This window comes from Empidonax traillii, unplaced genomic scaffold (genome assembly GCF_003031625.1).
Source record: "Empidonax traillii isolate 1590-97213 ecotype Southwest subspecies unplaced genomic scaffold, ASM303162v1 scaffold688:size580741, whole genome shotgun sequence".
Classification (NCBI taxonomy): Eukaryota; Metazoa; Chordata; class Aves; order Passeriformes; family Tyrannidae; genus Empidonax; species Empidonax traillii.
The window spans coordinates 92,479-115,589 of record NW_020955881.1 but is presented as its reverse complement, the minus strand read 5'-3'; the positions used below and the strand labels follow the sequence as shown (position 1 = coordinate 115,589).

General features: G+C 39.3%; 1 protein-coding gene across 3 annotated transcripts in view; it reads right to left on the bottom strand.

Moving 5' to 3' along the window:
- Positions 1-23,111, bottom strand: part of EPHB6 (EPH receptor B6) — a 72,362-nt gene that overhangs the window by 5,617 nt on the left and 43,634 nt on the right. For all 3 annotated transcript variants that reach the window (XM_027899765.1, XM_027899764.1, XM_027899766.1), the window contains 8 exons: positions 19,177-19,332; positions 16,744-17,082; positions 5,946-6,070; positions 4,726-4,888; positions 3,806-3,920; positions 1,058-1,113; positions 823-942; positions 184-431 (listed from right to left, as the gene is read on the bottom strand). In XM_027899765.1, the coding sequence (XP_027755566.1) occupies positions 184-431; positions 823-942; positions 1,058-1,113; positions 3,806-3,920; positions 4,726-4,888; positions 5,946-6,070; positions 16,744-17,082; positions 19,177-19,332 (1,322 nt within the window). The remainder of the gene's footprint in view (positions 1-183; positions 432-822; positions 943-1,057; positions 1,114-3,805; positions 3,921-4,725; positions 4,889-5,945; positions 6,071-16,743; positions 17,083-19,176; positions 19,333-23,111) is intronic.

The following is a 23,111-nucleotide window of genomic DNA, read 5'->3' as shown; positions in this document are numbered from 1 at the left end:
ACCATGATGGTCCAAAACCACTTACTCTGGTAATTTGTTATTATTTCTATTGCACCTGAAGAGGGCAATTGAGGACTTAAAGAGATAGGAGTGAAAAGGAAGAGCAGGCAAAATTATCAGTTCTGAGACTGGTACACAGCAAGATGAAGAGGTAACGATTGTGGGAGACTCTGGTTGTGGTACCCTGAGGAAGGAATCCAGTGATCCATTCTCCATGAACTCTGTGACAATCATGACTGGTCGGCTCTTGGTGACCACACCCTCCAGGTGGATGACATTGGGATGCTCAAACTGCCCCATGATGCTGGCCTCACTCAGGAACTCCCGCCGCTGTTCCTCTGTGTAACCTGACTTCAAGGTCTTAATAGCTACTGTGTATTCACGCTTCCCTGGGTGTTTTAGGCGCCCAAAGCACACCTCTCCAAACTCTCCTGTCAGGGAGGGAAGAAACACACCTCAAGTAAGGAAACAGCAATGAATTTTAGTCAGGTGTACTAAAGCATTCTACTGTGGACGACTTCAGGCGCTGTTTGGAAATAGGGTTACTAGGACTGCTCAGATTAGGGTAAAGTTCTTGATGAAGAGTGGAGACTACATACTCAGGGTTCAAATGAGAAGTTCTGAGTTTTAGGCTGTTTTAAACTTGGTTTGGAGCCAGCACCTAAGGGTAAGTAGGTTAAGATGAATTTTGGTAAAAATGAAGGTTAGCTATCCAGACACACTTGAGGTACCATGGATCCATGGGTCCCTTTCAGACTCATAGTGTGCCAGGTCTCGAGGTGAAAAAAAAGGCAGTTTAAAATCTGGAGATTCTCACACTACCTGATCCAATGACCTCCTCAATCTTGATGAGGGACACATCGATCTCCTTGGCAAATTCTCGAATAGCTTCATTCGGATCTTCATAGGTTGAAGGATCAATATAATACTTCACTCCGAGTCCTGCAGTGGAGGAGACAGCCCAAAACATCACCAGAATCAAACCCTGAGACAGATAGGCGTTAATGATTCCCGAAAAGAGACAGGCCCTTGCCATCTGTTGCTCAGAACCACTTACCTCGTGCACCGATATACTGCTGCAGGCGGTCTGTGTATGGAGTCTCTCGCCTTTTACTGCAGGACATAAAGGAAAGTAAAGTCAAAACACACACAAGAGTCTCTCCTAGATGTCGGGGTAGGCTTCTCAATGCAAGGCTCAGAGAATCCTTGAATTTAGGGGCACAAGATGGGTGTTAAGATCCTGTCCATCTCCAGGTAACCAGTACATGCTTGTTGTCTATGTGGTAGTCTTTACACCACTGTTTGCATCCCCACTTTAGATTTGACAAATGAGAGGGCCTCCATCACTATCCTGAAAAAAGATATCACAGTTTAACATCGCTGTCCTGGAAATTTTCTTGCTATTCAGGATAAATTTGCATTTTAATTTCATCAAATTAAAACAAATTATTCTTTTTGATAGTAATCTAAGACATCTCCTATGATGCTTTTTAAGTTCTTTGAAAACATTCTAAGAGCCATTTACTCTAATACTTAATTTGTATGATTTTCCCCCATTGTTTTTCCTCCTGGACTCTTAACAGCATTTATGTTGGCTATTCTTTTCATAAGTATGGTACCCAAATACAACAACAAAGATCCAGAGGGACAGAAATCTGTTCCATGATGGGATTCTTGCATGTGCAGATCAAAACAGGTATGGCCTCTATTACTGTAATATTTATTGCATATATGCAACCAATTTCCAGAAAGCATATGTCCTTCTCAACACAGGCACTTCTCAGTTTTATTCTCCTTTTCAACGTGTGCAATTCAAGCATTTTTTCCCACATGATCTAATTATTTTCTAAGTTTCACCCTATTCTTTGTTTGGTCTAGATATATTTTCCAGTTTAAATCCACTTTCTTTGTTACCAACAGCATTCATTTTTTCCCCCAAAATGTACAATTCATGTTAGTTTATAATCACCATATTAATTAGATGAGATTGTAAATCAAACTCTGTGGTATCCTGCAGTATCCCTGCTGTATGCATGGATTTGTGTCAATCCATACGTTTTGCTGTTTCAGCACAAGATCTTTTAGCTGCTGATTCAACTAGCATCTGAAGGCAGAGTATCATGAAATGTTATGTTATTTTTCCTTAGGAACATAGCTAATTCTGTAATTCTAATAGATAACTGTATTATTTTGAGAGCACAGACAATTCTACCTTCAAATTCTGTTCTGTTGCACAAAGCAATTTGCTTTACTGGGGGCACATACCTAAGAGCTCGAACACTGCTGTTGCACCCTAAAGTCAGGTCTATTTTAATGTCTTTTTACTGATTATCTAACATACTAATGATTTTCCATCATTAAAAAAACCCAAAACAATTAGCTAAAATAGGTGTTTCACATTGCATATTGCCTGAAAAATGTGTATCAACATTTCCTAAAAACAAAGTTATAGCCTTTGGCTCTACATACGTTCAACTTTTTAAAGAACTACTCATTTCACATGGTGTTCCTCATTTCCTGCATTTTCAAACTGACTTTTCTTATAGAGGACAAATTTAAAATAGAAATTCAGTATCTCCACTTTTTCTGAACAATTGTCTATTAACTGTACATTATCCTTTAAGTATAAATGAATCTTTTTTTTATAGTACTTCCTTATATGTATATTTACAGATACCCATTAATGTCTTTCCCCCACACAGTTTTGGTAGTATTAACTTATTCTGGGTTTGGTTTATTTTTTTTAGAAAAATATATGTTTTATTGAGTTGTGCACATAATATCACATTTCCAGCCGTAACAAGAAATGATATTTTTAACAGTTCAAAGCTACAAAAGGAGGTAACAATTCACTTATAACAGTATTTGATAATTCTTTTCTTTCTAGAAAGAAAAATATTAAAAAAGAATATACACAGAAGGAGAAAACAAATGCAGAATAGGGAAGACAACAAAAAAAGAAATCATTAAAACTAGACGTCAATTTCTAAAGTTAAGTAGTTTATACAATTTTTAGGTCAGCAGAAAAAACTAAAAAGTCCCTCTTGTGCAGAGGCACAGTAGAGCAAAGATATAGAATCCATTACTGACAATCTAGGGGATTAAGTTGAAACCTCAGTAAATTCAAGGAGCAGGTAATGACCATTTCTTTTCTTCAAATAACAACACCCCCATTGTTTACTTTTGTACCTCTACAAAAGTAGCAACCCTTACTTTTTTCTCTTTAAAATTTGTCCTTCTATTTTTGCTATAAAAGATTATCTCTACAATTACTTATATGCCCTTTATTCTTTCCAAAATGGAAAGTGGTGTGTACTTTCTTTAACCTATATTTTATGAATTAACATTCCATGGAACCATTGGGGTTGTATAGATTTTACTTTTCAGCAAATGAGCCCTTGGTTCTTGGTGACAGGGTATTTAGCACTTTCTAAATAATCTGAATACTTATCCCATACTCCTTCTCCACTCCATTGTTTCATTCTCCACTTGCTTGCCTAAAATGCAATTTACAGTCCCTTCTTTACAATGATACGTTTAAATACCTTTTGAGCATCAGCTTTAAAATACTTTCTTTGTGTTCATATTGCTAACTAGCCAAATATCAGCTAAGTATGTGAGTGGTTTACCAAAGGAGGCTTCTCAGATAGGAATAATGGGGCAGATCTTTCCTTAATTACAAAATGGCATCTCAAGGACATCTGGATAAATGTAGATCAGGCTGTTTCCCTTGGGACGGGGTTATGTTTCGGGGGTAAGAAAGTTCCACTGTCTGAAGTGCACATGAGCAGGTCAAGGAATTCACCTCTTGAAGATGATGGCAAGGATGGCAATGGCAGCAATTACCAAGAAGGCTAGACCACCGAGCGCTGAGCCCACGATAAGCGGCAGTCGGTCCTGCACCATCTCTGAACGCTCCCCTGGAAAGGAAGACACGTGCATACACACATATAAATGCAGAGGACAGGAACTGTTATAGTTTCCCTTCTACTCAGCTAGGTCTCACCCATAATTCCATCCCTACCAGCCCTTTGCTTCCCAGTCACTGTGTTTCTCCAGTGCCTGCCTTCCTACTTCTGAAAAGGCTCCCTCTGAATCCACTTTTCCATCCCCCACTCCACTGACACCTGACTATTTACTTAAGTATAGGTGAGCTCTACACCTCGGCTTGGATCCCATTGTCGCTATCTAATTTAGCTTGCAGATGACATAGATGAGTACCTTTGATCCATACAAATGGATTCCATACTGCTGGAAAGCAAGCTTTCCCATATATGCCTGCGCCTCATCTATCTTTCTGTGCTGTGTCCCACCTATCTTTAAGACTTTCACAGAGCTTTCAGCTGTAAGATGTCTCATGAGACATCCCGTGTCCCATGTAAGACGTCCAGCTGGAAGTCAAGCTACAGCATTGTATAGTGCTATGTACTGCAACATCCCCCTAAAGAGAGTTCTACTGACACACTCTGCTCCTGCTAGTCAGAAGTACAGAGGCAACAAGGAACAGGACTGGGGAGTATGGCAGTAGTGTAAACAATACACTCTGATAGCATGGAGCTTCTTTGAGTGAACAAATCTGCATATGCAAATTATGATATACAGAGATACAAGTTGAGTTAGGAGTGCCTGATAGCAGTCCTTCAGAGGATAAGCTAATACACTCAGGGACACACACAAGTGAAAGATGATCATATACAGATCTGAGTACAAAATGGTAGCACTTACCTCCTGTTGAAGTCTGGAAATACATCTTCCCACTGTATGGGCCATAGCCCACTGCTGTTCTAGCTCGTACTTGGAAGGCATAGATCTTGCCTGGGCTCAGACTTGATATGGTAGCCATGTTGGTTTCACTAGTTAAGGTGAATGAATTATCCTCATCTTCTGCCTGTGAATGTCAGCGATCAAAAAAGAATGTGAAACTTCTGCCCTTGCTGCTCGCTCTCCTCATCAAGGCATGATAGTTTCCACGTCAGCACAATATTCTTTGAACCTGTTACAGAACCTCCCAACCACAGCTGCTATTCCAGACATTACTTTCCCACACACTACTTGTTCCTCACTGCTGCTTTTCATTCCCTTAGGCTTCTGTTAAAGACTCCCTAGGCTCTGCTGAAGACTTTCAATCTAAACGAGAGTGAGAGACAAAACTACCTTGTCCTGTGATTTCCTTTCTACAAACTCCAAACTCATGTATTCTCCTAGGAGAATTCAGAATAAGAACACGTGTAATGCTGTATCCAGGAAGCTACTAGACATCACAAATCCCTAGACAGTCCCTTTTACCACTAGAAAAACAGTAGCCCTGCACAATCCTGCAAAAATATTTATGTGAAAGATCAAGAATATGGAATGGGGACTTGTCTGAATAGTCCCACGTACCTCTTCCCCTCAAATCAGAAGGATTAGGAGTCACAAAACGTGAATGGAGGACAACTTTGTATTTGCCACCCTGTAATTCCAGCACAGAAAAGGTAACTGGTATTTACCACTTAGCGAATGAAAGAGTGCATTCCTCCTCAAAAATTTTCTTGGAGACATCTGCCCAGGCATAAACCGGGACACACGACTTCCCCTCACAAACACGACAGACTTTTGCAGTGAGTCCAATTCCAATAAACACATTTAGAAAATTGAGCTCCTTCTGCTGTTACCTGTGTCAGCTGATGCTAAACTTATTATTAGCCACAGCTTTTAAGCTTAAGTAAGTGTCTTCTATTTGTTTTAATTTGCAATGTCCATAGAGGTTTCCAAGTTGGGAAATGCACTTGGACTGATGTCAGATGAAGCGTGTATTACTTCTGGTAATAATTCTGCTACAGCTTGTTCTTTTCTCCTCTGTTCTTTCCTCCACCTTGTTCATTCTGATCCAGGGGTGCATCTCCCAGACAGGAGATTTCTCTGTTCTCTACAGAACGATCAGCACGGTATCACTTCCTACTCACCTTATCAAAGTAGCGTAGCTGGTAATCCAGGATTACTCCATTGGGCTGATCTGGCTGAGGCCATGACAGTGTGATGCTATTGGTAGTACGACTCACCTGATGCATCATAGGGACTGCAGAGGGGACTGAAATAAAAGAGAGAAAAGAGAGATTGCAAAGGGATAAGCTTAATAATGAACTATGATTGAATATTCATTATGATGAGTTAATAAGTTAGGTCAGCTTTTCCTTTAATTTCCTGTAATTTGCATTAAGTGCTCTGTAGAATAACCAGAAGAAATCTGGCACATTATTACTCTGCTGGGAGATAGAGTCATTTGCAACATGGACAGAAAGAAAATGAAGAAATCCACATCCAACTGATCATGCACAGGAGTTAAATTATCTATATTGTAGCTGGACCATAATTCTGATCTTCAAACTTGCTATTTTCACGTTAAGATGAGAAGGTGTTCAGTGCCACTGCCTTGTTTTAAGATCATACTTGGACAAAGAATGTGATAGTGGTCAGAACAAAAGCAGAGCATATTACCTCCGTTCTGCTTCCCCCCAGATTCTTTGCCTGGGGGGGAAAAAATCAAGTATGGTCTACCAGAGCAATGGAGGCCTTTCACTACCAGATCACTGGTGCAAACCAGAAGACAGAGGCAGATGGGATCACTGCCACATTAAGGAACAGACTTTGGAGCATGCCTCAGTTCAGTTGCAGATACCAGAGAATGAAATTACTCCATTTTCATAGTCTGATGTGCAACCTTGTGTTCAGACCAGCTCCTGGATCTCAGACCAACCTCTGTCAGGCCTGTTGCCTAGATGTCAAAACTTTTACTGTATTTGAGACTCTCAGTCCTTCTGTGGGGCATTGGAATACAAAAGTCCAGTCTGAATGGGCTTCTAACTATCACTGCTGCCTGGGACCACCACCTAAAGGTCACTGTTTAGTGTGCACATGTAGAAACGTCACATACAGTTTTTTCTGTCTGTTCTTAAATAGTTTGCCAACTTTCTGTCTTTTGGTAAACACGGCAGTCTGGAATACTACCCAGATGAAATTGTTAGCTCACTCAATTACATTACGATATTAAGTACTTACAGTCAATGAAAGATACTAATTACTGGGGAAAATGTCAACTTCCCTTTATGTAGAAAGCAAGGGTCTGGACATAACAAACATAAATGAGGGATTTAAAAGCACGAATCTGAATCAGAATGCAAAGAAGAACTTTTGTCTACCAACTTCAGAAAACTTTTGATTGGTTGTTTTTAAAGTCTCAAGTTCAGTTTAAGACTTTGAGAGTTCTGTAATTGCCATTAATTCTCTCTAACTTGGAACTCATTAAATCAGTAGGCAGGAAACAAAATACAATCCCGAAGATAATATGAGTAACAATTTAAAATACTGTTTACTGAACCAAAATTAGATTACAATGAGAAACAATACAAGAGACTACTTGGGATAGTTTTGCTTTTCATTTTTTTATCTTCTTAGAGGTACCACTCACATGTTCTGAAAACACCAGAGTTTCAGAATACCTATTTAATGGCAGGCCCTCTCCTAGTTAGCTCTTAAAAAAATGTCCTCAGAGTAGGAAGGGAGATGAATGGCTGTTAAAGCCACTTGCATGTGAAGCTTTCTGGAGAATGGAATTCCACTTCTACCAAAAACCATCCATGAATCCACGTGCACACACATGCGTACTACCCCAGGTTCATGCAAAAGTTAAAAGAATGTGAGTTACACTTTAGGAAGAGCTTTTCAAGCAAACATTCCAGTATAATTGTAAGAGGATCTTTCAGCCTACCAGCTGTCTGTCCACAAAGCTCTTCTTAAGTTCTGCTTTCTCTCTGCAAGCAAAAAGTCATATTGCCAAGAAACCTCAAGTAGAGCAGCTAGGGAATCCTCATTTTCCTAATGGATGCAACATTTTCAGCAACGTTTAAATTTTCCAGAAAAAGAATATCAATGAAAACCTGCCACCTAACTCCACTGGTTTTACAAAACAGACAAAACCCATAAACTTCCTTGATGTGAGAGGAATGAAGCAGAGAAATTTGGCAAATGAGCAAAACCTACAGAAAAGTATTTTCTTCCCTCATTAATTGTGAGAAAGATAAAAGCAATGTTTTTAATAACAAGATAAAATTATTCAGAAAAAAACATAATTCAAGCTTCAAACAGCTTGGGCAAGTGGGAACTAATTTAAAAATGTAAATGAAACAAAAATGTAAGACTATAAACAATAAAATGCTTTCTCTCCTCCTTATTCCTTTTACTTTTTTACCATTGCTTGTCTTTCAAACAAGACTGCACAACTAGTTCACCTGAGATAACTTGTCAGTTAACACTTGATCAAGACAGATTCTGCTACATTTTAAGGTTACGAAAAGTTTAACTCCCTTGTTTAAAGGGAGCTAAAGCACACTCCTGGAGAGGAGCAAACCTAAATACACAACACTGCCATGGAAGAGTCCATTTCCTTCTAGTTTTGGATGAAGATTTTGCAGAATGAGCGGAGTTAAATCTCCCCTCAATTCCTCTCCTTCCCCCCTCCAACAGTTATTCTTCCCATCCTTCTCATTCCTTCCTGATCCTAAATTTTTCCCCTACCTGGAAAAAATAATCAAAGTCGACTAGCAACATCTGACCTGCATTTCAGTAAAAAATATATCCATTCTGACATGAATACGTGCTATGAATTTTTAGCTACCCATCAACAGGCTTTCTTTTGCCAGCAGTACAGAGACTCAAGCTGGCACTGTGCACAGTACATTTAGGCATAGCAAAATCTGCAACAGAACAATGATGTTAAATGGTACTCTCCTCAGACAGGCAGTGTACAGAAGCAGGTTATAACTACCTGAATTAGACATATTGGAAAACAGAACAAAAAATCACTCAAGTGTATCTTTTAATCATGTGCCACAGCATTCTAGAATCTTCCTACTATACAGGTATGTCCATCACTCAGGGCAGTCACATGGTGGTGGTGGGTATGACCAAGATAATGCAGTCTGTTGTATTAAAAAATACTAATTTCAGTGATATGTACCTAATAAGCAGACACCACTTAAGGAAAAAGTAAGTATTCTTAGTAAGTAAAGTAAGTATTCTTATTCAGTAAAAATTCTCAGAAATAAAACCAGATACAATTTAAAGCAAGGCAGGTTGAGTTTAATCTGTCTCTCCGAGACAGAGTTCAGATTTTGATATGTGTGCCTCTCTTTTAAGGAAAAAAATTACAAAACACTGACCAGGGAGCTCTCCTATCACTTCAAGTAAAAGAGATATCAAGATTTCTCCACTGAAAAATGTTATACAACATGATGTGAATATTAATACTAAGGTGATGTGAAATGTGAATGTAATTGTTGGTGGACTAAGTACATTTTTCCTGTCAGAAGTGTATTATAAAGTTACTCTCTCAGTGTTAATACATTAATACAAATTTCAAGGCTTTATGTCTATAGATTTTCAAACTATCATACCTATGCTGGCACAGAAGTGCTAGATGAATGCTTTCCTTTGTATGCATGCCAACTATCAAAAATGTTTATAACAGAACTTTGCTTTCAAAACTTTGTTTTGTATACACAAAAGTGTTCAGCTCTATGTTGATTTGTCACTTTTATTAATTTTGTTCTTTTCATGTGGGGTTTATAAACATAACCATGTTAAGTCCCTGTCTAATGACAGCTGAAATCACTGGGCCTGATTCAATCCAGTGTGGACAGCTGTATTAGATGATCACTGTAGGTGACTTCCAACTATTCTATTCTATTCTATTCTATTCTATTCTATTCTATTCTATTCTATTCTATTCTACTGAGATGAAAAAACATGCTGTGAGATCAGACCTCTAGGTAAGACTGAAAAAGCAGCGTTTTTTGTATACTATTTATAAAATAGCAAACGGAAAATTCTTGCATATATAGACCAAGTTAAAGCAGTCCAAACACCAGTTAAATTCAACTCCCAGGTTCTATATTCTGTGAGTTTTCAGTTGCAACTCTTCTACATTGTGGGACAAATTTTTTCCTGGTATCAGTGGACAAAGTGGATTTAAGATAGTTTGAGCATCTTGAAAATGCTACATTCTCTGAGTTACTAACGTTTGACAAGTTTCAGCTGTTTTCTAATAAAGGTGATGCCCTTGGCTGTGGTATCTGCCTGCAAAAAATCTTATCTCAATCAACAGATTAGCAGAGGAAGAAAGGTGAAGGAAGTGCAGACTCTTAGTACATGGAGATCCCTACTTTTGCAGAGCACAGCCAAGTGCCATTCTCAGTAGACCATGAACATCTCTGGCATGTGACATTCAGTCCATGTTCCATGCAGATACTTCAGGAGAGCAGATGTGGCCCCTGCTTGAAGGAGTCCCACGGCATAAGGCCCGGGAGAAAAAAGTGGATCTAAAAAAGCTAATTCATACGCATGGGTTATCTCTTCCACGTGCAAAAGCTGTTCATCCAAACAAGAAGGAATTCAGGCAAAAAATGCCAGGAGGCCTGCATGTTTGAACAAGGAGCTCCTAGCTAAACTCAAACAAAAAAAAAAAGGAAGGATACAGAGGACAGGTAGCCTGGGAGGAACAGAGAGGCACTGTCCAAACATGTAGACACATGGCTAGGAAAGCCAAAGCCTGCCTGGAATCACATCTGGCAACTGAGGTCAAAAGCAAGAAGGGTTTCTCTAAGTACAGAAGTGGCTAAAGGAAGACCAGAGAAAATGTGGGCCTACTGCTGGGTGGCACGGGGGTCCTGGTGACATAGGGTATCTTCTTCCCATCAGTCTTTATCAGCAAGACTGGCCTTTAGGAACTCCAGGCCCTGCAGACCTGGGGGAATGCTGAAGCAAGGAAGACTTTCTTCCTCATACCAGATCAGATGACTAAATATTTACACAAACTATATAATTTCACAAGCCCTGGTCAGATGCATCCATCAAAATGGCTGAAGTCATTTTGAGGCCACTCGTGATAGTCTTTGAATCACTGTGGTTACTATGAGAGGGCACCTGAGAACTAATGGAAAACAAATGTCATTCCTCACCTCAACAGGGCAAGAAGGAGGCGGCTAATCCTCATCTGCATCCCTGGGAAGATGAAACAACTAATCCTGGATACCTTTTCTGGGCACACAAAGAACAAGACAGTCATTGTGAGCAGCCAGCATGGATTCTCAGAAGGAAACTCAGGCTTGACCAACCTGCTAGGATAAAATTTCTGGCTTGGTGGTGAGGGAAGAGCAGTGGATAGTGACTTCCTTGACATCAGGAAGGCGTTTCACACTGTTTCCCATGATATCTTCATGGAGAAAACAGTATGGACTTTAAGCACTGTATCCCATAGTATCCTCACAGACAACCTGAATTTGATGAAGTGTGGGTTGGATGAGCAGGCAGTGAGGTTAACTTCTAGAACAATTGAGCCCAGACCAGTGGAAGGGAGTGACAGAGCAACAGACCAGGCAAACCAGAGCGGTTGTTGAGTCTCCAACCTTGGTGATATTCAAAAGTGTTTTGGATGCGGTCACGGGCAATTTGCTTGAGGTGACCCTGATAAGCAGAAGAGTTGGAGAATATGTTCTCCAGAGGTCTCTTCCAAGCTTGGCCATTTTCTGACTCTTTCTAGGTAGTTATGTGTCTTCTTCCCCTTCTGTCTCACTCCATAATCTTCTGCAAGTATACAGTTTGATCAACTTCAGCTGTGCCTCTAATGTTCTCTAATATGCCTCTATATTCTCTAACAGTAGCCCCAAACCTACCACTTTCACATTCACTTTCACATTCTTGTTTCTCCTTTTTACCTCTTCAGGTATCTTATGTTCCTCATATTCTAAGCAAATGACACGAAGATCCTAGCTTTGTTCCACACAGCTTCCCACATATCATCTTCAAGGAAGATCAGTCTGAATACAGTATGGAAACTCCCTTCTTTACATGTTTATTATCTTTATTTTGAAAATGTCCTATGTCTTTTCTACACATTTCAATTTAGTTCTGACCCTTTCTCTAAATGCCTGAAAATACTTTAAAAGTATCTTGTATTGTCTTCTGTCATAACCTTGTACTTTGCTTCCTATGGAGGAAGAATGTTTTAGAAGAGCAAAGTAGTTATTTTCACTTCCCTTATCTCTATTATTAATAGTTTTTGTGTATCCATTCCAATCATATTTAATAAAGAGGAGAAAAATCCTTTAGGACAAAAGGTGCCATGTTTTACTTTGTACCTTCTATTTATACTTGCTCAAAAGGTTTCTGTCTTCATTCAAACAGTGGCTAAAACCTGAATTGTGAAAACAAGCACATTTTTTCTCTGCTCATGACGCAGCAATCAAGCATAGTAAAAAGAGAAACTGGAATAGCTTCTTTTTGTGGAGTGACCACAGAAATCGTTATTAATTCCCAGTCATAGCTGGGAAAATCTGCTGAAGATGGGTAAGTTGACAAATGTCATTAATGTCACTAAGGGGAAAATTAAACCTTAAAAGAGTATTTTTGTTGTTCTACATGAATAGAAAATGAAAAAGTTAAATTCTTAGGGACCTTTGGTGAATGCTGAGGGTTGGCAATTATATCATAAATACGCAAATAGCTCATTACTTTGAGTAAATAAATAAATACTTTGTTCATGCAGAGGACAATGAGCACTTACATTCCACTTGCTTTACCTGCTAGTTTTAGCCTGGAAAAACACAGTATGTAGCTTTTGACAGCTCTCTTCTTATTCCTTTCTTGTTTTGAACAAGAAAATACCTTGCCCATGTCCCTGCTCTTGCCAACTAAGTCTACTGTATTCCTTTGGCTCTCTTTGGAAAAGCAAACATCTTCCAGCAATTCATCCACTTCCCTTCATAACCTTATAATCATACTTCGCATTTAATTCTTTTCCTCTTGTCACACCATGTTGCCTGAAAATCTTCTGTCAGGTCCTCTTAACTTTCCTGGCACTACCCATAACTGTCCTTGTCCCCATTCAGCCTCTTACACAAACCTTCAGACTGTCTAGCACTCATTTCTGCAGCGCTAAGATTTTCGGTATTGCCAGGTCCCACTGCTCTGATTGCAGCTGATGCAAAAGGCTGCTACATATCTTCTCACAGGTACAAGGCAACCTGGTCAAACAACCTTTACCCTCACATACCTCCATTAGCTCCCATAATGTCTCGATTCAGTTAAAAAGCAATCCACTTGCTTTTAAAAGTCTGTATTGATTTGCTCCAACATCTGAGTCTCTGCTGTCTTTCTGTTTTCCTCTTCTTTCTAGTAATGTAACAACTGCCTGAATGAATAAGTTCAGTAGCATGTCTCTGGCAACAGACATTACTACATGCTTCAGTACAAGGAGTAAGAAATAAAATGCACAGATATTTAACACTGAGCACAGAGGAAGTTTCTTCAGAGTCCTTTAAATGAAAAACTGACTTCTGTCCTGAGACATTAGAAGCGATATTTGTTTACCCTGATAAATACACTTGAAGATGTTAGAATAATTAATAAAATTTTAGTCAGTTTGGGTTTTTTTTAAATAATATGGTTGGAGTTTAAGTTCTTCACATTCTTTGTGTCAGGTTCCCACCTGTGAAGAAGGTGGGATTCATTAGAACTCATTAGAATTATGTAGTAGCCTTTCCTCAGGTAGTTCCTGCTATTTGGAACATCCTTCCAACATTTTTCTATATATCCTGACACTTCTTGAGGTATTCACCCTCAGCACTTTAAACCTGAGCTGAAAGCAATTCCTGTCTCTTGTCTCATCTCCTTACAGTTCTTCTGGTAATTACCAGGTCATATTTGCATGTCACTCTATTACTATGCAAACAGGTTTTCTTATTACTATCCAAACAGGTTTCAAGTTAAGGTTGTCTTATTATAGTAAAGGACATTTTTCAGTGCCAGCCCTTCTTATTCTGATTTAAGACACATAGTTACTGAAGAATAGGAACATCATAATCAATCTGCCACAGAAAAATGTGATTGTGTAACCAAAGGATCCCATGGCACTTTGAAGAAGGGCCAGAAGACTGTGAGGGGTAAAAAACTCTTAGACGAACAGTTTTGGAGACTAAGATGAAGAGTGAATAGGTAACATGGGAAAAAGAAAAAGTATAAATGTTCCAGCACAGAATATTGCCTAAGATACCTCTACAGGGGCAGGTATATTTTTTGGATCAGCAATGGAAGAAGCAAGAGAACTCCAACTGATGTATGAGTAAGCAGAATATTTGAAAACTGCCAGGATTGGAGGGTCTTTTTTTCATCATCTTTAATTCAATGGAGAGAAAATTTTTGCTACGGCCTTTTATTCTGAAAGCTTATCTTTCTCCGGTTTGATTTTTTTGGTACTCTTCATGCTTTCCTGTACTTTTTTGCTTTCTTTCTGCATGTAAAGTCCTGAAATTTCCATCTCTGCTCGTATGATAATAATAGGAATAATAATAATTGTTATAATAACAACCACAAGCATTGCTAAAGTGAAAAGCTGCTGAGGGGATCAAAAGGAAGGGATATGGTTGAGATAGTCCATGTGATGGAGGAAGCAGGGCCTTGTTAGTATGAGCTGTCACTGCAAATCGAGGGCAGCTCATCTCAGGCTCACTCCTAACAATCCTGAGAAAGAGGAAGGAAAAAAACCCTGCAACCAAACACAAAAAAGAAGCCACTCAGTACACATGGCTGTTTAAGAAAGTTGGCCTCCCTTGAAACTGCTTCAGTGCAAAGGAGAGGCACCTTAGAGACAAACACCCACACACCTGAGACACCCAGAGATGCCTGGAGGAATAGGAGTGGTCAGAAAAATCAAACAGAAGCAAAAGAATAGCGTAGATTTGGTGATTCTGGGAAGGAAGAGGAAGTAGTTGCTCAATCAAATTATCTCTGATATAGATGAAGAAGGTTGAGATGAGAAGTATGAAGAAAGAGAATTCTGCAGGATGTTAATAGAACACCCACCTGTCTCCAGGAAAAGCCAAAGGAACTGCCTGGAATTACCATACAAATTACCCAGGCACATTTTACTGTAAACAAAAACTGATCACTCACTTGCAGCCAGTCTTTTAAGGTGACCAGGTATCCTATAGATGCTCTGCTACTCAGTGTCTGTCAGGTAACATTTCAGATGTTGTCAATCCCTCGGCATCTCCAAACAGTAGGAAATTACTTGGAGTGTACATATATTCCCTTTCTTTCCATATCACAGAAGCAGAAATGATAAGGTGTGATTTAACCAAGATCATGATGCCATATTTGGTATCACAGCACTTTTCTTGAAATTTTATCAAAACCCTTGTTTTGCAGGGGTTTCCACATGACACTCTGGAATCTCATTTGGGATTTGTTTCAGTTTAACATTTACACAACTCTAAATGTTTGCAGACATTTTCTGTCACTCAGTTCAAAATGTTCCCCCTCTTCCTCCTCCTCGTCGCATTACTCCTCATTATATCCTCTTAAACAAGCTGTGTACAATTCCTTTCCGTATTAGCTTATACATGCTTCTAAAAAACAACATATGCCCAGTCTCTTAATGCTGACATTTAGCAGAACTCTGTGCCTGTACATATGTAGCTCTCTCCAGCTCCAGTCCCTGTAGATGGTGTTTACGGAAAATCAGAATTCGTCTGACTGCCCACACAAGCCATTAGTATCTTGGTTTAGTCATCCCGATGGTTTAGTTCCTAGTTACAAGGATCACAACATCTTTGAATATAACTGTACAACACATCTGAATAATTCTATCACGTAAAAAGCAAAAAAAAAGTTTCTTATTAGCAGGAGAATAGTATTCCAAGACCACGTATCAGAACAGCAATGTTGAAAAGGCAAGAACAAGGAAGAAGAAAATACACGTCATGCAGAAGAGCACAGAGCAATTTCAATAAAACAGGAATGGTGATTCTGCTTCTGGATATTTTATCAAAACTCCATTTAACGGCTCTCCAGGTATTGTAAAACTGTGGTTGTCATATCCTGTTATGACCCACCAGACTACACAATCTTAACACATGCCATCCCAGGAATATGTACATTTAGGTGATGAGAAGATATTGTATACATTCTTTCTTGTCATACAGCACCTCTATGTAATTTTAACTGTACCTTCACCTTTAGACAGTGTTTATCTGTTTTTCCAGTTCCTTATTTTATTATGCAGAAAGGCAAAGGTGTATGGGTTTGATGAAATACTCAATATCTCTTGTTAAAATGCTGTAGAGTATGACTGAAATGAGGAGAATGGACAGTGGAATACAGGAACAAGAGAGGATGGAAAACTAGAGCATCTCAAAACACAGAAAGACAGAGAAGAAATGTGAATAGTGAAAAATGCTAGAAAGTCTGACTGAAGAATAAGAAGATGAAATGGAGAAAAGTAGGAGATAGAGAAGATGAAGAGGAAATGAAGAAATGCTCGCTAAGGCCTGCTCTGGCAAGCTGATGCTTGTAAAATCCCTGTCAAACCCTGGCAGTGTCCCCTCTCCTGCACAATGAAACCACATGCTCTGTCTGACATGCAGAGCTACATCTCCCATTGGCGTCTTCTCCAGGGCAGCTTTTTCCTCAACAATCACATCAGCTGCTATACTCATTTTTCTGCCAAGAGGGGAAGAATGGAAAGCCCATTCAGAGAAGGAAGGAATGAATGAGAAGGGCAGAAGTGAAACTGTGAAGCTGGCATGGCAGGATAAAAAGGGGCAAAACACACAAGTAAAAAGACAAAGCTCCAGGATTCAGAAGATGAAAGCAAATCAAGTGAGAGACAGAAGTAGAAATTCTGGGACTCAGACACAGGGGTCTCCTCACCTGACTGGCTGGTGCTAACATTGATGGTGGCATAGTGGGGTGCTTCTGAACTTAATTCAGTTACCAAGTTGACAGCCTGGATCTCAAAGGTGTAGTGCACACGGGCCAGGAGGTTGGAGACTTGCACGCGGCTTTCTGTCAGGCCCACTTGGCGTGGTTCAAATTGAACACTGTCCCCACAGCGCACACAAGGCCCTGAGGACCCAGTTGGGCACACTTTGCAGATGACATTGAAGAAAACATCCTTGCGGCCACCCAGGTCCCTCGGGAGGCGCCAGGTCAGGAGCACGTTGGAGCCAACAATTTCATAGCTAAGGTCACGAGGAGCAGAAGGGATGCCTAGAAGACAGAATGAAAGATCAAAACCCCATGAAAGAATGGGAAAGAGGTGGGGAGGGGAGAAGAGAAAGCAAAGGGAAAAGAGCAGAAGAAAAAGTTGATTTTTCTTCTCATTTTTACTCTTCTCTAGTTGTTTCTCAGAACAAGGCTAAGAAAAACATATTCTTTGCTAGATCAAGCACATACATTAACAAAGGAGCAACTGCATTATCACATTTTAGAGAAATAAAATTATAAAGAAGGGTCTTTGTTTCAAGGGTGTGACTTTTTCATTTCCCTAAAAGAACATTGTTTAGGGAAACGTAAGTCCTTTGAAATTTTACACAAGCTTACTAAATATATGTTTCTACTGAGACCTTGAATTCTCTCCTTTGGCATCTAATATCTCTGAATTATCTCAGACTTCAGTTAGCCTGTTCCATTTATTGCAGGAACTGGACACCAGTTTCCCTGTGATTATTCCTGATGCCAGCCAGATTCCTCAATGGCAATGGGGTTAAACTCTGACAGCTTAAATATTGCCCATTCTGTGCATTCAACACTTCCCCTGAAGTCACAGTGAAGAGAAGGAAGAAAATGCAGAGGGTCAGAAGAAGGTATGGGGATGAGAATGGGACAGAATACTGCAGGTGAACTGAAAAGTTCAGAGAGGTAAAATAGGCAGCATTACTGCACTGCTAAACCTGGGCACAGACACAAAGCAAGAGGGGAAGGGCAGGGACAGAGAGGCTCAGTAACGGGGAGGGGCAAGGAAAACATTATTTACAGAACATTTCCCTCTGCAGGTTGTAATGAAATCCAAGAATCCTCCATCTCACTACTGGTCTGTAGTCAAGAAATACTGATGAAAGAGCAAAACATTTTCCTTGTCTAACACTAAGCAGTGTAAAGGATGTCATCCTCTATTAGTACAAGTGCATGAGGTCTTTTGGGGGGAACTCTCTGGATGCAGTTTAGTTCATTGCTGGAGCATTTGAGTATTTCCAATAGCTATATTTCCCATGTTGTTAAAATATAAATTATGTTGGAAAATTGCACACAGAAGACTGTTAAATAATGTATTACTGAAAGATGAAGTATTTGTACATCATGAAATGCCAGAATTATGTTTTGTTTTTTGATCTTAACTGGGCCCACTCAACATTTGCACTGTGGTATAGCATTTAATTGCATGATCATGCACTAGTTTTCCCTGAGCATTCTTACTACAGTCAGTGCAAAGGATAGACAACTGCTCAGGAAAAAATAATCCCTGCGAATTACAGACTGCTTGATGCTGGCTGCTGAAGGTGGATTCTGTGCAGTATAGGAGGCAAGGGATTACAGAGAAAAACCCACAATCACATCTCCTAATTTCTGAGTATTTAACTTCTGAGCCATACAGTGTTTCCCTGTCACTTCTACAAAGTTCAAGGATGATGCTTGACATATTATTTAAGTTATATTTTTGAGTGCTAATAGGTATCTTTATTTAATTTTCTGCATCTACTTATTCTTTCTGGACCTATTAATAGTCAATGACTGCAAAATGTCATAACTGATGAGAACCGCTGAGAAGCTAATGGAAAAACAAACTATTTTTCCATAAATAAAATTCACAGAATTTGAATTCTATGCAATAAATATGGTCTTCACACTTTGAATGATAAAGGGAAGAAAATATTGGTTAACTCCTTCAAAGAATACCTTGTGTATGAAATGAGTTTAGCACATCATGAGAAATTAGTATGCCATTCTCTCATGAAAAGCTGTACCTTATGCATAATTGCAGTGGACTTATTTAAGATTGCATGAGTCATCCACAATTTGACAATTTTTAATTTCTGAAATCTAGTATTGCAACACTCCAGTATTCTCAAAACACAGTTTCACCAACGTATTAGCATTGTAAAAAGCATGTAGGAACACTTCTGCTCTGTCATCTACATTCAGTGAGTGGATATACCCTGTAGTCAACTGCAGGAGCAAAGGGAAGTTTCGGATTATTCCAGCGGTCTTGAGGAAAAGTGAATTGCAACTCCCCTGAATCATTTGGGCACATCCTGTCTCATTAACTGCCCTCCCTGCTTTCAAACACTTTGTCCAAATACTTACCAGTGCAGGGAGCATCAGAATTGTCTGAAGCTGATCGATAGTAGCGGTTCTGACACACACATTCACGGGAACCTGGCAGTGGAGCGTGGCTGTGGGCAGGGCACAGATGGCAGGGGTCATCTCCCACAGACACTTTAAAGAAGCCAAGTGGACAGGCTAAAGATGAGGAAAATGAGAGAGGCAAAAGCAGGAGAATTATTAAATCAGATTTCAGAAACATTGCTATCTTATTACATTTAACTTGTGCTGCTTTTGCAGGGAGAAGTTATTACACAGAGTAGCTACTGCTGGTTTTGGTGCTTTCCGGAGCATGTATTATTCAAGTTGCAATTTTGAAACAATTAATTTTATTCTATATTTAAGTCCTTAAATTGATTCACTGGCAGATGAAAGAGAACCAGTCCAGAGACAGCTTTGGCCATCTGAAATAATGGTCTTCTCATTACTCATTCAAAGAGCTTTAAAATTGGAGAAGCCAAAGAGCACAGCCATGTCATTGTTTGGAAATATCATTATTAGTTTATTAGTTTTATTATTAGTTACATGTATTACCTACACCCACTTCCCCCCACCCAACACATCTATAATAATTGCTTAAAGTAGTATACACTACCATGGCTGATTTTACATCAAAATGAAGGGCAGACACTAAGACTGGCAGTCCTATTGTTTTCCTGCAGATCTGAAAACTTCCCGGTAATGGATAAAAGCACCTTAATTAGTCAAATTTTATCTGCAAATGCATAGAAACATGTATATGCAACAAGCTGAAACAAGGATGGAAATTCATCCTACAGGGAAAGAAAATACAAAAATAATAACATTAACAATCTGGGAGTATGGCACATTCTAGGTTTGGTAAAGATGCTATGCTGAATTACCTAAAAGGAGGTGCTGGGACCTTACATTGAAGTGCTAGGGCATAGCTTTTGCCATTTTTATCTAAGTTTTATGCAAGTTTTCTGAAGTTGATTTTCTATAAATAGATCTATACATAGATCTATAAATAGATCCAGCTCTTTTAGATTTTATGGACTAAGAAGCTCAGGTGAAAGCTCATTTGCAGACTGACATTTGGTTAGCTAACTTCACAATAAAGAGCTTTTACAAGGAATGGGACCCTTTAGATAGACCCCAGCTGAGCATCTGATGTCAAAACACATAAAGGACACCCTCAAGAGAGCAAATTGTTCTAGTGGTTACCAGAAGCAGAATATTCCCAAGGCCTGTGGATAGCAAAAAAATTATCCAATAAAAGAAAATATGTAAGAGAAGAATATTGTATACAGGTGTTATATGAAATTAGGATCAGATATGTTCAATTCCCTTTGCAGTTACAGGCACAGTCCAGACATAACAGCCCATAACATCTGTGGAGTCCCATCAGCTCTATACCTCTTCTTCAGCATATTACTTCATCTTCTCTCTCAAAATTCTTCTTGGCTGAAGAGCAACCTCCATATGTACAGTGATAAGAGTGGATAAGACCTGGAACAGGTCAGACTGTAAAAGGGAGTTCAATAACTCTGAGTGATAGCTATTAAACAGGAGAACACCGGTTCTTCCAAGCACTCAAAAATTGACAAAATTCAATGTGATACATTGCTATTCAGTGTGTGATACATTGCTAAAAGGGAAGAAGAGACTGGAATTTTTTCATATGATGCATGATGCTAAGAAAAGAGCAACTGCCTTTGCTTCAGGCCTGTATCCAGCAGAAAATCAAATTGTTCTTATATGGAGAGATATAAGATGCCCTGATGGACAAAAAAAAAAAAAAAAAAAAAGTAAGATTTTGTCCACTTTATGAATTATACCCCTTTCACTCAGTTTAAGGCTGTGCTAACAAGCCACAAACGTAGAATGTAATTTTCCACACAATTGGCAAATGCACCTGCAATGAAACTATGAGTGTTTGCACCTGTGCTGAAACTATGAGTATTATGTATTGGAAGTTCTCATTCAACTCACTGCAGCATCATTCAACTAAAATTCACCAGTTCCAGGGATCTTTACTTATTTCAAATTTGAGAATGCTGAACTGAATGTGAATTTTTTTTCTTACAAGTAATTTTATCTCAAATTTGTTTTTTCTTGCATCAAACTCCTTCTCAAGCTTTTGTCAAGGCTTAGAACTAATGGCACATTCATTCCACTTGTCAAGGTAGACACTGTAGAAGATTTCTTTTCTTTCATTTGGTACTACAGCCTGTTATCAAGTGGGACAACAACCTTGCTGCTGGTCATAGTAGTGAAAATGAATAGGTAATGGTAATGTCTGTCATCTATGTGATGCTAGAAGGAAATCTGTAGAGGATATGGACTTTACCCCTGCAGTACAAAACCATATTTACCCTACAAGGGCATTGCTAAGAGAATTCACGTAGGTTCATATTTAGCCCAATTGCAAATCATATGGAAAGCCAGCAAAGACATGCATTTTTCTGGTATTTAGTAAACAGAATTTATTTAAAAATAAATACACTGTTTCAGAAATAAACAAATATTTATTTTTACACAGTTCTTTGAAGTCTACCAGCAGGTTGCTGTTGCGCCTGGGGATGCAGGGATGAGGTCTGCAGGGATGGCACACTATTGATGAATTAGATAAAGATAGTAAGCAAAAGTGCAATGTTGTCGGTTTTATGTAAAGGAACGAAAATGTAGCACCTTGATAAAGAAAGCCAGTTTATATAAGGTAGAACAAGTCTGTTGCTTAAAAGGCCATGCAAGATTTCAGCAATGGTACGGGCAGTCACTCCAAGTGACCATAAGCACTTTGGAATAGATATGCATAACAAATACTAGAGATCAAACACCTACATCTGTTCTTCCTTATTTGCTTCACAAAATCTGGTTTCATCATCCATGCTCCATGCTTGACATTATATGCCTGAACCATATGTAAAGGTGTGCTATTGCTCTCTCCCTAGAACTGCTAGTGTGACTGCTGTCACACTGAGGCGATTTCTTGCTATCTGTGAGCTCTCTTACTCATTGAGGCAGCATCTGTTTTTGAACGAAGTTCTGGAACTGTAAAAGTCAGTGAATGAAGAATTGTTTATTTATGCTGAAAAGATATGACAGCCTGAAAACAGGCGACTTTACAGTAAATTACAGGTTACAAGAGCAATACACAAATTACAGTAGAAGGCTTCCGAGAAAAACTTCCAATATGAGCAACAGACAAAAAAGAAGGGGAAAAAAAGGCCTAACTATATTTAAGAAGGAACCTGGCCTGTTTCTGAAGTGATTTTGTGATATAGGTACTATTCAGAGCAAAGTAGCAGACAATGTAAACATTTCCAATGTTTCCACACCCAACACTCCCTTGTCCTGTATTCAACTTCAGCAGAGTGTGAAGTAGACACATAGGCTCTTCTATAGTAAGCACTCCACTACAGCTCAGTACACTGAACAAGTAAAACTTCATTGCAATTGTTTCACCAAAACCCCACAAATTTTAGTAATCCCTTGCCTGGCAGCCTGGAATAGATTGATATCTTGGCTACACCAGGGTGTCTCCGAGGGCTTTAGATGCTTATCTGTGAAAAACTGAACGGAGCTGAGAGCTGACAGCCCATTCAGAGGCATTGATCCTCAAGGGGGACTTCAACTACCCTAATAACTGCTGGAGGAGGAAGGGCGTAAGTGATCCAGGAAGTTCTGGGACACATCAGCAACTACTTCCTGACCCAAGGAATAGAGGAGGCAATGAGGGAGCTGCTCCTTGGATCTTATGCTCACAAACAAAGAAGGGCTCATTGGTGATGTGAAGGCTGAAGGCAGCCTGGGCTTCACTGACCATGAGATGGTGGAGTTCAAGATCCTGAGGGCAGTGAGCAAAGCAAAAAAGTGAGCTCACTCTTGGTGAGTAGATGTGGTCCCCTTGGTGATTTGGAAGCGTCCCAAGACATAAGGTCTGAGAGGAAAGA